This window comes from Nannospalax galili, unplaced genomic scaffold (assembly GCF_000622305.1).
Source record: "Nannospalax galili isolate Female #2095 unplaced genomic scaffold, S.galili_v1.0 scaffold109, whole genome shotgun sequence".
Lineage (NCBI taxonomy): Eukaryota > Metazoa > Chordata > Mammalia > Rodentia > Spalacidae > Nannospalax > Nannospalax galili.
Window position 1 is genome coordinate 1,491,523 of NW_008360315.1, and position 15,734 is coordinate 1,507,256.

Here is a 15,734-nt window from a genome sequence, read left to right on the forward strand (position 1 = left end):
CATGCCTAGCTGTGACTCAAACTCTTAATAATTTTTTTCCTTTGCTAAATTTTATTTAAATTATTTGTCCAGAATTATTGTTAAAGGAAAATGTTAGCTGCCTGTTTATGATGTATAAACTATGATATGGCAGGTTTTCTTGGAAGTACTCTTTTTCTATTTTTAACCAATATGTATATTTACCTTATGATTTATCTTCTCTTTGATACGAATTTTTTTCATGAGACACTTAACTGGGTAAAACTAATTAAATATGACAAACAATGCATTATTGTTATGTTCTGTCTTTGAAAACTCTTTCTTTGAATCTTTTTCTTTATAGAACATACAGTGGGAGAGGTTATTAAGTTAGATCCTAATGGCTCTCCAAGAAAAGTTTGGGGGAAAAGCCCTACAGATTCAGTGCTGAAGATACTTGGAGAAGCTGAGCTTCAGCTTCAGACAGAACTGTTGGAAAACACAGCTATTGAAAGTGGTAAGCATCATAAGTAATACTATTAAAATTGTGTATTTTAAGTTGTCTCCATTTTACGTGAATTATTTTAAATAGCACATCTGTATTAGTCAGGGTTCTCCAAAGAAACAGAACCAGTAGAATGAATATATATGTATAGAGATTTATCAGTTTAGCTCACAGGATAGAGTCTGAAAAGTAGTCCAACAATGGCTGCACCACACTGGAGAGGCTGAGAATCCAGCAGTTGCTCAGTCCACAAGGCTGGATGTCTCAGTAGTCCCAATCTGGCACTGAAGGTCTGATGAATTCCCAAAGATTGGCTAGTCTTCAGTCTAGAGCAGCAAGAGGAATTCACAAACGAGAGAGAAGGCAAGCAGCAAAAAGCAAGCGCTCTCCTCTGCCATGGCCTTTTGTAGGGGCTGCCATCAGAAGGTAACACCCACATTTAGGGTGTGTCTTCCAGCTTCACATGATCCAATCACGAAGATCTCTCTCATTTCAGTTAATCCCAGATCCAGTCAAGTTGACACCCAGGATTAGCCATCATACCATCTCTTTATTGTAGTGTTCTAATAAGATAGGAAATTATTTTAATTTCTAGAGGTTTTTTTGTCCTAAAAGTGAGTTGGATTCTGACTGGTTATGACCTGGATGAGATCTAAAAATAAAAAGAATAGGATGGGAACTAGAAAAGTCAGAACATTGTTTTCCACCTAGAAAAACATACAAGCATTGTATTAAGATGAATGTATGTCTTTTGAAGTAGATTCAGGAATTAAATTGACTAAAAGACATTTCTGTTAAGTATGTGTAACAACATTGTTATAAGACTGGGAGAGAGAGCTGTCACAAGACAGAAGGAAGTCATTCAAGATTCAGGAGTCTCATGGGTTTTGGTGTTACAGTAGTGCATGAGGAGGTGTGCCTGTAAATACAAAAGCCTTTGACACTGAACAGCGTGTTCACATGTGAGGAAGTGGATGGAGTGTTCATGGCTTTTGGAACTACATCTAGGCATGAACATATTTGTATGTATCACTTTTTGCACCATTTTTCCTATTGTTTCTTGAGACTTAGAGTGAAACTCATATCTGAAGTGGTGGAAAAATGACATAGAAGATGAGTCTCTTGACATGTTCTGTAGTGGAATTGCTGAAAATTAAACTGTGATCTAAGCCTGTACATATGTTGCTGAAAGGGCAAAAGAAGGTGACTAGGGCCTGGTGTGGTGGCACGTACCCTTAATCCCAGCATTTAGGAGGCAGAGGCAGGCGGATCTCTGTGAGTTCAAGGCCAGCCTGGTTTACATAGTGAGTTCCAGGTCAGCTAGGGCTACAGGGAGATCCTGTCTCAAAAAGATTTAAAAAAAAAAAAAAAGGTTAGGAGGTTGCTAGTCATATATCATGAATGCAGTACCCTTAATGACTTCCCATTAAGCTTCATCTTTTTTTTTTAATGTGTATGCATATATTGCCTGCATGTAGGTAAGTGCGCCCATGTCGTGCAGTGCCTGCGGAGGACTGAAGAGGCTGTTGGATCCCCTGGAACTGGAGTTACGGACAGTTGTTAGCTGCCATGTGGGTGCTAGGATTCGAACATGGGTCTTCTGCAAGAAAAGTCAGTGTTCTTAACTGTTGAGCCATCTCCTCAGCCCCCAAGCTTCATGTTTTAAAGGTCTTACTGCCCCTTTAACATTGCCACACTCAGAAAGGATTTCTGGTTTTCTCCAGTCATGTCAACCAGGCACATGCACAAGTTGATTTGAATTTGACAGGATTAGGGTTTTTCCACATGTGTATAATGAAGTGAGTTTAGTGAGCTGAGGATGTATGTAGAACAACAGTCTAATGAACTTGGGTGGGTATAAATGCAGGTTGGGAGAGGTGAGTGGAAAATAGACGTTGAAGATTAGAGATTGAGAGTCTCGGAATTGGAGCATTTGAGGGGCTAATGATGATTTCTAGGATACAACATTAGAATGACTGAGGTAGTGAGGAAGAGTGACATTCACTGAACAGAGGTCCAGGTGCATGCAGGATTACTTACTGTAGATATAGAAACCATCTAACTTGACAGAACTCATCCTGAGGAGTTGGTGCCCAAGGTCAGTGCTCAGCAGATGCACGTGATGAGAGTGGAGAGCTGCAGCAAGTTATTCTGGGGTAAAACCATTCTTTCCGGGCAACAGGTGAAAGGATGGAGAGTTCATAGGAAATTAGAAATAGAAATCAGTTATGTACGAACAGAGACAATTGGCTAATAATTTTAAAAGTCTATTCTGATACATGTATATTCATTTCATCCAAAAAAGAAAAGAATGTAAAACATGTTGTCCACCACAGAAGTCATATAAACTGAGGTGAAATATGGCTGTCCTATTACTTCAAATTGTTCATTTCTCTCTAATGGGTAAGAGACCTGTGACAGTGCAGTCTTTGGCATTTGCTCTAAGTGTCATTGAAAGTCACCTTCAGGACACTGAGGACTAGCAGGACTTTTCTCTCTTTTTTTGTTGTTTTTATAGAGATTTCTCCTGAAGTAGAAAAGTGTAAAGCCTCAATCATTGAAGAAGAAGAAAAAATAAAATGTATTTCAAGTGAAATAAATTCATCAGCTACCACTGATTCTTCTGTTGAGACAGAAAAGCTAGAGTTTAGCCAGGCATCTCCACTGGTGCTCGTAGGAAATATGGAAGGTATGTTCTGATGCATTAAAACAAGCTAAATTTTGTTTGATACTTAATTTTTTTATGAACAGGTCTTTATTTTTAAAAATTGTGTATGCCTTAGAGTAATTTAGCTCAAATTAGGTTCACTATTTTTATGCTTTTAGTAACTGCCCCCCCTCATTAGTTTTTGGTTATTTTCAAGACCAAGAGTTTTCAGCAGTTTCACAGCATAGCTCAGGCTAGCCTCCTGGAACTCATGATCCTCCTGCTTTCACTGCTAATGTCCTGGAATTACAGGTATACATGACCATGCCCAACTAGTACCTCGACATTAAATTTCATTATTTTATGTATGAGGGATTAAGTCAAGACTTGGCTGATTCTCCTAATTCACATGTGTGCTGGATAGCTTTCATGTCGACACACCTGGGTTGAGGGAGCCTCAATTGGGTACTTTCCTTCATTGGACTGGCCTGTGGCCATGCCCATGGGGCACCTTCTTGATTGTTGAGTGATGTGGGAGGGCCCAGTCCACTGTGGGTGGTGCCATCCCTGGGCAGGTGGGTCTGTGCCGCATAAGAAAGCAGGCTGAGCAGGGACCAGGGGAGCAAGTCAGTAAGCAGCGTTCCTCCATGGCCTGTGCTCCAGCTCCTGTCACCAGGCTTCTGCCCTGAGTTCCTGCTTTGGGCTCCCTGATAAACTGTGACCCGGGAGATGTAAGATAATATAAACCCTTTCCTCCCCAAGTTGGTAGTAGTCAGAGTATTTTGTCACAGCAATGGAGAGACAAACTAGGACAACATGTCTTTGCCTCAAAGATCAGTTGGTTTGCTATTAGCTGTGAGTGAGGCTGGCCTCAGGGTCCAGGGTGGCTTTCTTGCTATCTTTGAAGGTATAGTCAAAAGGCTGCGTTAAGATAGGCCTCCCTCCCCCATCGTGGAGTCTCCATACCATTATTTATATCCTTCCTGTCTTATGTGATTTCTTCTCTGATGACTCCATGAGAGTCAGAGGGAGGGAAATATGGATTGTCCCTCAAATGGAAACATTTTAAAGAATGTCAGGTGCTAACATAGAAGCTGCATAGCTATGTATGCTCTTTAAAGCTAGTCAGAGATCTGGCTGGGTACCATTAGCACATCTACCATACTCCACTGGTCAAAGCTGTCACACACCCAGCAAGTCAGTCGAAGGTAGGAAACAAGTCAGTCAAAGGGTAGAACGTTTAAGAACTTACACTATCTTTAATCTGCCACAGTCTGCCCATTGACTAAATATTATTACATTTCTTCCACAGAAAATGCATTTACCCCTTTTCAGATACTCATCTATTATGACATTAACAACATTATGAAATGTTACCAGAATCGCCTGTCCACACATTTTCTTAGGAACAGTTCAAGTATTCACAATCTAAAGACTTGTTAAATACAAAAGATGTTAATTACTGTTTTACTTTTATTTCTGCTGCTGTGACAGACACCCTGACCAAAGGCAACTTAGGGAAGAAGAGAGTTTAATTCAGCTTATAAAATCCAGGGTACAGTCCATCATTGAGGGAAATCAAGGCAGAAACTTGATGGCAGGCCTGCTTACTTACTATTCTATACAGTATTACCTCTGACCAAGGAACTTATTTCACAGTCAGAGAAGTACAGTAGGAACCATGGAGGATGCTGCTGTCTAGCTGGCTCCCAAACTGGCTTATACTTAGACAACTTTCTTATATAGTTCAGAGCCACCTGCCTGGAGATGATACTACCCACAGTGGGTTGGGCCTTCTTATATCAATTAACAGCCAAGACAATTCCCCACAGACATGCTCACAGGTCAGTCTCATCTTGGCAATTCCTCAATTGAGGCTTTCCTTTCAGATGACTATATAGAATGTCAAGTTGACAGTTAAAGCTAACCTGATGGTGCCTTCCATATCCCCAGCATACAATGGTGATTTGATCCTAGAGACTCCTTTTCTAGAAGGAGAATGGGCAAGTACATCCACTGTTAATCACTGTTGCTAGTCTATAGAAATTCTGACAGCCAGGAGTAGCATTGTCAGCCTTCCCGTGTCTTAAGGGCTTTTCGCTACTGAGCCATGTTTGTCCATTTGCTTCTTATAAGTTGAGTTTCCTTTTATTCTTTTTTTTTTGAGGAAGGCCCTTCTCTGCCATGAGTAGTCCTTGAAAAGTCTCTGAGACAGTGCTCTTGAATCATTTTAAGCCCTTTTGTCCAGCTTAGACATTCACATTCAATTGTGCCGTGTAACAGCTCATGGTCTCACTCTTTCCCCTGAAGCTCATTTACTGCCCTGAATGTGGTCTTTGTCTTGAGGCTATGTCTTCTGAGAAAAAGTTCTGCTGCCCAGAAGGAACTATCTTTGGCCCTCAGTATCTCTTCTAAATTCTGTTTATAGTCTAGAGGTCTCTGCAGTCATCCATCTCCTTTGTACTCTCTCAGAGGCCACTGGAGGTGAGTTAGCAGGCATTTCCACAGTTCTCCTTCTAGAGCTCTTTACCTCGGTCATTAAATCCAATAAAGTGCATTTTCTAGCTCCCTAATTTTTGTCGTTTTATTTTTTTGAGACAGTGTCTCATAATATAGCCCTGGCTGGCCTGGAACTCACTATGTAGACTAGGTTGGCCTCAAACACATAGAAACGCCTGCCTGCCTCTGCCTCCCAAGTGCTGGGATTAAAGGTGTGTGCCACTGTGCCTGCTCCTATCTTCCTAATTTTTGTAGCTATGGAATTTTCTACTTCTACAGAACAAGAATCCCCTTTCTCCAGCCTCCAATAACCTTTTCTCTCACTAGTCAAGCTCCTTCCAACCATTTCCTTGAAGAGCTTCCAGCTTATCATTTTTATCTAGTTCTAAAGTCAGTACATATGTTTTAGATTTTTATATCAGCACCCGACCTTTAGATTTCAACTTAGATTTCAGTTGTCCTGTGCTGTCACAGGATGTAAACAAATATTGCTGTGACACATCCCCAAAGAACAGTCATTTTCAACAATGGTTTTATCTCACACTTAAGAGTTGGATGTGTCATCACCACCTAGCACCAGCCAGAGGTACTGAGCTGGGCTTACCTGGAGGGTACATGATGATATCACTCTAATGCAAGCCATCTTGACAGGGCTTAACTGGGTTCTGCTCCTTCATTTTATTCAAAATGAATTGCCAGTTCTTTTACTCAAAAGAATTGCTATTAGGTTTTTCTAGGATAGATAAACTTTTTTCGTGATGGCTTGATTTCCAGATACCAAGCAGCAGCTGCCATTTTTCTTTAAACATTCAGCTAGGAATTGGAATAGTATCATTTCTGTATCCATTAGTGAAGACAGTCAGCACCAGCCTAAATGAAAGGGGAAGGTAAACAGCCTTCTGGATGCAAAGAGCATCAGTGACTCTTAATGTGTGCCCACTTGCAATTTATCAAATATAATAATCATATTCACTAGAAGATGGTTAGTAGTATCTGTGATGGAATGATGTTTGTGTTCTTCAAAAGACTTATATGTTGAAATCTAATCCTTAGTGTATTGGTATTTGGAGGTGCAACCTTGAGAGGTAATTAGGTTATGAATTATATGGTGAAGCCTCTTGAATGGCATTAGCATGCTTCTAAAAGGAGGCTAGAGAGCCAGCCCTTTGTTCTCTGCTGTTAGAATACAGGAAGGGCTGTCAGCATAAGAAGAAGGCCCTTTCTCAAGAACTGACTCCTGGTATTCTGATACCCTGATACTGAATTCTCTAGCCTCTGAAACTAAGAGGAAATAAATTTTGTTAAGCCACTCAGTCTAAGCGGAACCCAGTTAAGCCCTGTCAAGATGGCCTGCATCATTGTGATGTTATCATGTACCCTCCAGGTAAGCCCAGCTCAGCCTGAGCTGAGACAGTATATTGTACTTTTCTTAAAGTAAGTAAATATTTAAAAAGGAAATAAGTCAACTAGTGTAATAGTGTACACGTAATGGAGGCTATACAGCCTAGTTCCAGGGTTGGCAAACTTTTACTACAAAGAGTCATATAGTAAATACTTTAGCCTTTGTGAAAAATATGGCCACAAATCAAGCTTATGGAATGATAATAAGTTGATTTTAATATGGCTAAAGATTACTAGAGATCTATTAGATTATGGATCCACCTGTTAAACACACTGGTCACTCTAAGCAGGCAGATCCCACAGCCTGAAAAAAATCAGGTCATGTCTACCTGCAATGCTCTCTCTGGGACAGAGAGTTTAGAAGTCATCTGTGGTTTTACAACCCCTAATTTATGGTCCTGCCCAGTAGCTGGCTCTTGCATGCTCCTTGTCACCTAGGCTGTGCGTAACTAATTCTGTGATATGGAGCTTCCCACCACCCCCTGAAAGAATATAATTACCATTGAAATCTACCTGATGACTTTATAGACATACACAGGCCCCAAGGATCCAAATGCAACTGATTATGACTAGTAATAGATACATACAGGTTAGAGATGCATGCGCTAACATCTCAGTGTTAATAGCAAAAACAATGAGTCTTTCTGCAAGGAACAATATATTCTAAAATGAAATGTAGATCTTTTTTAAAGGTTAAAAACTCATTCAATTTTATGTCTTATGGGGCTTATACTGAGTTCAATATTGTATAACTGTATTAATTCAACTGTGAACCTAGAAACTTAGAGCCACTTGTGAAAGAGATGTACTCTTGCTCTGGAGTGTGTTTTTTAATGATTTAAAAAATTCAAAAAAAAAAAAAGAAAGATATTTCCCTTTGTTTGGGGAATTTCTCTGAAGGTCACCCTACCTCGCCCCCCTCCCCTTCCTGAGTACGGTCACTCTTATGTTAATTTTAAGCTATCCAAATGAAGCTTCTTCCCAGGTTTTATAGGGAAGCCTCTCCTCTGTAAGGCCCCATTCATGTTTTCTCTGATATGCAATACTGTCTCTTTTCAGTGCTCTCCCACCTCAAAACCTGATCATGGCTCCCATGATCTCAAGGCCCTCTCTGCTAATAAAGCTCATTCTTGACGGTAATTTTGTGTCATCTCCTTTCCCAATCCAACCATCTCATCTCCATCTTTATCTAACAAGCATAATATATTAAAAAATGAAATTTTGCCAGGTATGGTGGCACATACCTTTAATCCCAGCACTCGGGAGGCAGACACAGGTTGGTGGATTTCTGTGAAATCAAGTGCAGCCTGGTCTACATAGTGAGTTTCAAGTCAGCTGGGACTACAGGGAGACCCTGTCTCAAAAAGAAAAAAAAAATGTCTAAGTCTTACTCCTAATATTACTAATACTAGTAATATTAGATTCTATCCTTCAAAATGAGACAAGTTACTGGGAAATTCTAAATGGACAAGGAAAGTTTGTTGCATTCCCTGAAGAAGGGATGGTGTTGAATTAAGATAGTTTATGATCTCAGGAAGGAACAGATAGGTTAAATGAAGAAACTCTTCTCAGCACTGTTAACTTTCAGAAAAAAACAGCTTTGTAAAATTAAGTCTCAGTGGTACAGGAGAGGTGACTCAGAGGTTAAGAGTACTTGCTGCTCTTCCAGATGACCTGAGTTTGGTTCCCAGTGCCCATATCAGGTCATGTGGCTTACAACTACCTGTAACTTAGGCTCCAGGGATCCAACACCCTGTTGCTGGCCTCTGTTGGCATCTACACATACTCATTAAAAAAAAAAAATTCTTTTTGAAAAGTCTCAAAAGGGGCCTGGTGAGATGACTCAGTGGTTAAGAGCACTTGGTGCATAATCATGAGGACTGGAGTTTGAATCTCAGCACCAATACAACAAGCTAGGAATCCTACAAACACCCATAATTCCAGCTCTGAAGCCTCCAACTCTCTCTTTTGTCTTCTGCACACCTGCACACATGTACGAATGCACTCAGGCAGGTATACACTCATATAAATAAATAAGTAAAGTGTTTTTTAAAAAGTCTCTGCCAGAAAAACAGGTAGTTCACTAGCCATTAATTATTTGAGGGCAAAGGAAATAGATTCAGTGCTTCAGTAATGTGCTCAAGGTCAGCTGAAAGTTCAGGTAATGCTATTGTTTTATATTTTGGGGCTGTTGGAAGATAATTTTTTTTATGTGTATAAGTATATTGCCTGCATATAAGTGCACCTGTATCATGCAGTGCCCGTGGAGGTCAGAAGAGGGCGTCAGATCCCCTGGAATGGGAGTTATGGACAGTTGTTAGCTGCCATATGGGTGCTGGGTATCAAACCCAGGTACTTTGCAAGAGCAGTCAGTACTCTTAACCAATGAGCCATCTCTCCAGCCCCGGAAGATAAATTTTGAAGATTAAAATTTTCTTATTAATCATTAATATTATAGCCTGTTTTCCATATTTGTTGCAGCAAATATCTTTACTCTTTAATTAGTTTTGGTATCTTTTTTCAACTAATTTACATACTATTAAAACTTTAGTAATGTATAAAATTTACATAATAATGAAAAATACTATGTACAGTGTTCTCTTGAGCATTTTTATTACACTGAAAAGGTAAAAAGGTTATCATTCAGAAATAATTATACTATAAGATTAACAAAAAAATGATGAAACTGATGAAATATTTTTCTTTATTAACATTAATATTAATTGTAATAATACATTGTAGGAAGTTTACTCGGTCTTTTTTTCATCAAATTTGGCTTTGATGTGTCTCTTGTCCTATTTTTGCTTTGAAGAACATGATTTGGAAACAGAAGTTCTACAAGAACCAGAGAGGAAAACCTCAAATGGGAGCTTGCCCTGTGCTGTCAGTGAAGTGTGGACTAGCGAAGAAAGGGAAGCAGAGGATTCTGCGTATGTTGTGTCTTTTTCCTTACACTTCAAAACCTGGGTCCCTTTAGTGATGCCTTTTAAGAAATAATACTGTAATAAACTAATATTGTAACTTAATAACCTCATTGCAATATTCTGTAAAATAATTTATTAATAGGTTCTTAATGGTTCAGAAGTAAAAAATATATAAATTACATGTAAGCAGTAAAATGTCTGCCTATGTTTCCATTCAACCAATGTCTATACTTTCCTCTTTGCAGATAATTTTTGATATGTATAAACAAAAATACAATCTTTTTCCCTTTCTAAATACAGTTGGAAACACAATGTTTTCCACCTTGTTTATTTATTTACTTGGTTTTTTTTTTTTTTTTTTTTTTTTTTTTTTGTCTTTTTGAGACAGGGTCTCCATATAGCCCCAGCTAGCCTGGAGCTTACTATGTAGACCAGGCTAGCCTTGAACTCACAAGAGATACACCTCCTCTGCCTTCTGAGCGCTGGGATTAAAGGTGTGTGCCATCACACCTGGAATACCTTATATATTTTTTAAAGAGTTTTTGTTTATGTGTGTGTGCTGGGTAGTGTCAACTTGACACACCTGGATTGAGGGAGCCTCAATTGGGGAATTGCCTCCATAGGACTGGCCTGTGGCCATGTCTCTGGGGCATCTTCTTGATTGATGAATGATATGGGAAGGCTCAGCCCACTGTGGGTGGTGCCACCCCTGCAGGTGGGCCTGTGTTGTATAAGGAAGCAGGCTGGGTGGGGCTTGGTGGCACATGCCTTTAATCCCTGCACTCAAAGGCTGAGACAGGGGGATCTCTGTGAGTTTGAGGCCAACCTGGTCTCCAAAGTGAATCCAGGCCAACTGTGGCTACAGGGAGATCCTGTCTCAAAAAGACAAAAGAGAGGTGGGGGGGAAGAAAAGAAAAGAAAAGAAAAAAGAAAAGAAAAGAAAAGAAAAGAAAAGAAAAGAAAAGAAAAGGAGAGCAGGCTGAGCAGGGGCCAGGGAAGCAAGCCAGTAAGCAGCGTTCCTCCATGCTTTGTGCTCCAGTTCCTGCCTCCAGGTTCCTGCCCTGAGTTCCTCTCTTGGACTCCCTGATGAACTGTGACCTGGGAGATATAAGCTGAATAAACCCGTTCCTTCCCAAGTTCGTACTGGCCAGAGTATTTTGTTACAGCAATGGAGAAAGAAACTAGAATAGTGTGTATGTTGCTCTCTTGGAGTTGGAGTTAAGGGGTGTGTGTGTGTGTATGTGTGTGCACCTGAAGACAAAAGACACATTGGATCTCTTGGAGTTGGAGGTAAGGTGTCTGTAAGCTGTCCAGTGTGAGTGCTGGGATCCAAACTTGAGTCCTCATGATAGAGCAAGCAGTCTCAACTGCTGAGCCATCTTTCCAGCTCCACCTTGTTTATTTATTTTTTGGTCTGTTTGTTTATGTTTGTTTGCTTGCTTGCTTGTTTGAGATGGGGTTCTCTGTAGCTCCAGCTAGCCTGGAACTTGCTATGTAGACCAGGCTGGCCTTGATCTCAGAGAGATCTGCCTGCCTCTGGCTCTCTCTGCTGGGACTAAAGGTGTGCACCACCATACTCAGCTTCTTAATTTTAAAGAAGTCAATATTCTGGGGAGTTTTCTTGTGTTAATACATGAAAGTCATCCTCTTTTTTTGATATTCCAATATATGGATATAATATAACTCAGTAAGTGTCCCACTTGATTGATGTTATAAATTATGGTGATGCAATGACTTAACATTTTACAAAAAGGGATTTTTGCATAGGTGCATATAAATGTTTGCAAGATAGATGCATAGAGGTGTGATTTTTAGGTGAGTTACATTTCTTACAAATTGCATTTGTAATTCAGTCATTCACAGGGATTCTGTCAGTTTAAACCCTGAGAACAGACAAATGATTGGTAACTAATAGTTAATAACTGGAGAGAGTTTCATTCTGCCCAAATATATAACAATTGAAAATATAGAGTGCTGGTAAGAGAAAATACCTGTGGAAGTGAGAAAAATATTTGCAAGAGGGATCAAAGGATACTAGTGAACTTGTTTCATTTTCTTTGTTGAGGGCTTTTATTTCTAGTAAACTGTGGTGGTTTCTTGTTTGGTTTCGTGTTTTTTGTTGTTTGTTGATTTTGTTTCTGCTTGCCTATCTGTGGTAGGTTGGAAGATAAAGTTGCCATTCTGCAAAATGAAGTTTGTGAAGATGGTCTTCTGGGGAATGTGGACCAACTCTGTGAGGATCATATAGGTAAGCATCATTGTATTAATCTAATTCTTTCTGGAAGGCTTGTTAACACCAATCTGTTTAATGTTCGCAACATGTAACTAGCAAGCATTTGTTATCACTCATCATAATGCTTTTAAAAATGTAATTGCATAGACGACAAGAATCTGCACAGTCAGTCTGAATTGTGGCAAGATAGCAGTAAACTTTGGGGAAGCTAACTTACTGAATGTTGAAAATTAAAGAAATGCTGCTCAAACTAAGCCAATATACTAAGGACACTAAATAAGTGGCTTTCTTTTTAAAATACTGTTGGTTAAAATGTAAGATAATATATTAACCATAAGATAATATAAGCAGTTTTTCCACTCTGCATAAACAGAAACAAACTGAAAAATTTTGAGTGTCTAAACTATAGTTTTCACATTTCCTTGGATTTCTATATTTTAGAACTTCTAATATAATGAAAGTATATATTGAATTAAATCCTTCTTAAAATACTATGACTCCTTAAAGATCATTTATGAGGTACATACTTATACTCCAATTTTGTTTTCTTGATGTGACATTTTTTTGGATGGAATTAATGTTAAATATTATGCTAGTCAATATAATTTAGAATTTTAAATACAATTATATAGATATATCCTATAATCTCTCCCTTATACCACAGAACCTGGAATAGATGATTCTCAACACTCTGAACATGATGTTGAAAAGTCAGTACAACCAGAACCATTTTTCCATAAAGTGGTTCATTCTGAACATTTGAACTTGGTTTCTCAAATTCAGTCAATTCACTGTTCAACAGAAGAATCCATTCCACTTCGGTCGTACTCTGATTCACCACCAAAAATTAAAAACAAGAATTCCTTGCTGATTGGACTTTCAACTGGTCTGTTTGATGCAAACAATCCAAAGGCAAGTATGCTCTTCAAATGAATAATGCTGTCTACTTGATAACATTTTTTTTTTTTGATTGCCACAATGTTGAGTTAATGGATTGAAAACCTAAGCAAGGGCTGAGACCTTAGCAGATGGCCAAACCCTGCCCAAACCCCTAATTGATACCACGTGAGATCCCTCCCACTTTGCCAGGGCTAGACCTCTCTATCTACAGTAGGGGCCCAGACCTCAGCAGACCACCTGAGAGTGTCTGGATAGTGAGCTTTCCTAAATTGCACTGTGCCCAACCACCTAGTTGGGATTATGTCAGGCCCCTCCCACTTCACTAGGGCTAGAACTCTCTTCCCCACTGTAGGAGCTAACACCTTAGCAGACTGTCTGATAGTGCCTAAATCACTTCAGGCCTCACCTTAGTGAACTTCCCAAATTGTGCTGTGAGTGCCTGCTAGTAAGGGTCCAGACAGTAGAAGGAAGCCTGAGTGTACCTGACTGGAACCTGACTTGGGCCTCTGTCAGAGCTCCTGAATAGCTGCTCTGAAGCCATCCATTCCCTCCAATATAAAATCTGAGAGAACCTGAAATCTAGACCAACCAGCTTTGCATACCCAGTTAAGAAAACAACCAAGGCACTCCAATAATACGAACAGAAGCAGAATTCAACTCAACAAAGGAAGGCTTGAGTTTCATACCAGAATCACAAACAACAAAAGAAATCCACATGCCAAAATCACAGTGGGAAAAAAAAATATGAAAAACCAAAACAGTATGCCCCCACCAAACTCCACCAGTCCTATAGAAGACTTCTACAAGGAGAACCCCCTAGAGATAACCCAGGACACAGAATTTGAAAGAACAGTCATAAACATGATCAAGGAATTCGAACACACAAATCAAAGAACTAAAAGACAGAGATAAACTTCTGACTGAACTCACAAGAGATAGAAATATTAAAGAAAACTCAGGCTGAAATGAAGAAGGAAGTGAAAAACCCTAAAAGCCCATTTGAAACAACAAGAGAAAGCCTCACTGATACAATGAATGCAATGGAAAACAGAATATCAACACTGGAGGATAAAGTTGAAGAATTGGACCACTCAAGCAAAGAATATGAAAAATGTGAAAAAAAAAAAACACCCAGGAATGGAATATGCAAGAATTCTTCTTCCTCTATGCCTATGATATAAATATTTGGTCTTTTCATGGTGTTTATATCATAGGCATAGAGGAAGAAGAATTCAGATTAATGGTATTGACCAGATCTTAAATAGGATTGTAGAAGAGAATTTCTCAAAATTAAGGAAAGATATATCCATACAAATACAAGAAGCACATCAAACACCAAATCACCAGGACAGAAAAGAAACTTCCCACTGCATATCATAGTAAGAACAATAAATGTACAGAACAAAGAATACTGAAAGCTGCAAAAGAAAATCAACAATTCACATATAAAGGAAAACCCATCAGAATTACAGCTGACTTATTATTGCAAACTATGAAAGCCAGAAAAGCCTGGACCAAGGTATTCCCAGTTCTAAATGACCACAGATGCCAACCCCGGAATACTTTACCCAGCAAAAATACCTATTATAGTTGAAGGGGAAAGAAAAATCTTCCATGGCATGAATAGGCTGAAAGAATTCATATCCAAAACACCAGCCCTTCAAAGAATACTTGAAGCAATACAAAGAACGGAGAAAGGAACAACTATACCCCAGGGGCAACAGAAAGTATAATTGTAGAAACACAAAATTAGACAAAGAATGCAAACAGTAATCAAAATGATGACAACCAATGCATATCTTTCAATGGTAACTTTAAATATCAACGGACCAAACTCCCCAGTTGAAAGACACAGGCTACTTGAATGGATTAAGAAACAAATCCATCTTTTTGTTGTCTGCAAGAAACCCATCTCACCTTCAAGGACAGGCACTACCTTAAGGTAAAAGGATGGAAAAGACTATTCCAAGCAAATGACTAAGAAACAAGCAGGAGTTGCAACACTAATATCTGACAAAATAGACTTTAAAACTAATCAGAAAAAATAAAGAGAATCACTTCGTTCTGATCAAAGAAGCAATTAACCAAGAAGATATGGAAATCATGAACATATATACGCCAAATTTTAGTGCACCCAAATTCATAAAAACAACACTACAGGACTTCAAGACACAGATTAACCCCAACTTGGTAGTAGTAGGGGACTTCAATACCTCACTGTTTCCATTAGACACGTCAGCTGGATGAAGACTAAACAGAGATGTCTGAATTAAATGATACCATACATCAAGTGGACCTAAAAGACATCTACTAAATATTCCATCCAAGCACCAAAGAATACACTTTCTATTCAGCACCCCATGGAACTTTCTCAAAAGTTGACCACATACTAGGACACTAAACAACCTCAACAAATACAAAAACATTGAAATAATTCCATGCTTTCTATCAGACTACAATACAATAAAGCTTAAAATCAACACTGGAAGAAGCCCTAGTGTGCTGGATAGATTTAGTGTCAACTTGACACACCTGGGTTGAGGGAGCCTCAACTGGGGAATTCCCTTCATTGGACTGGCCTGTGGCCATGTCCGTGGGGCACCTTCTTGATTGTTGAGTAATGTGGGAGGGCCCAGCCCACTGTGGGTGGTGTCACCCCTGGGCAGG

General features: G+C 39.3%; 1 protein-coding gene across 4 annotated transcripts in view; it reads left to right on the forward strand.

The window, feature by feature from the left end:
- Window positions 1–15,734, forward strand: part of Nek1 (NIMA related kinase 1) — a 182,039-nt gene that overhangs the window by 125,093 nt on the left and 41,212 nt on the right. For all 4 annotated transcript variants that reach the window (XM_008824939.3, XM_029559550.1, XM_029559551.1 and 1 more), the window contains 5 exons: window positions 323–475; window positions 2,982–3,152; window positions 9,823–9,940; window positions 12,094–12,182; window positions 12,832–13,079. In XM_008824939.3, the coding sequence (XP_008823161.1) occupies window positions 323–475; window positions 2,982–3,152; window positions 9,823–9,940; window positions 12,094–12,182; window positions 12,832–13,079 (779 nt within the window). The remainder of the gene's footprint in view (window positions 1–322; window positions 476–2,981; window positions 3,153–9,822; window positions 9,941–12,093; window positions 12,183–12,831; window positions 13,080–15,734) is intronic.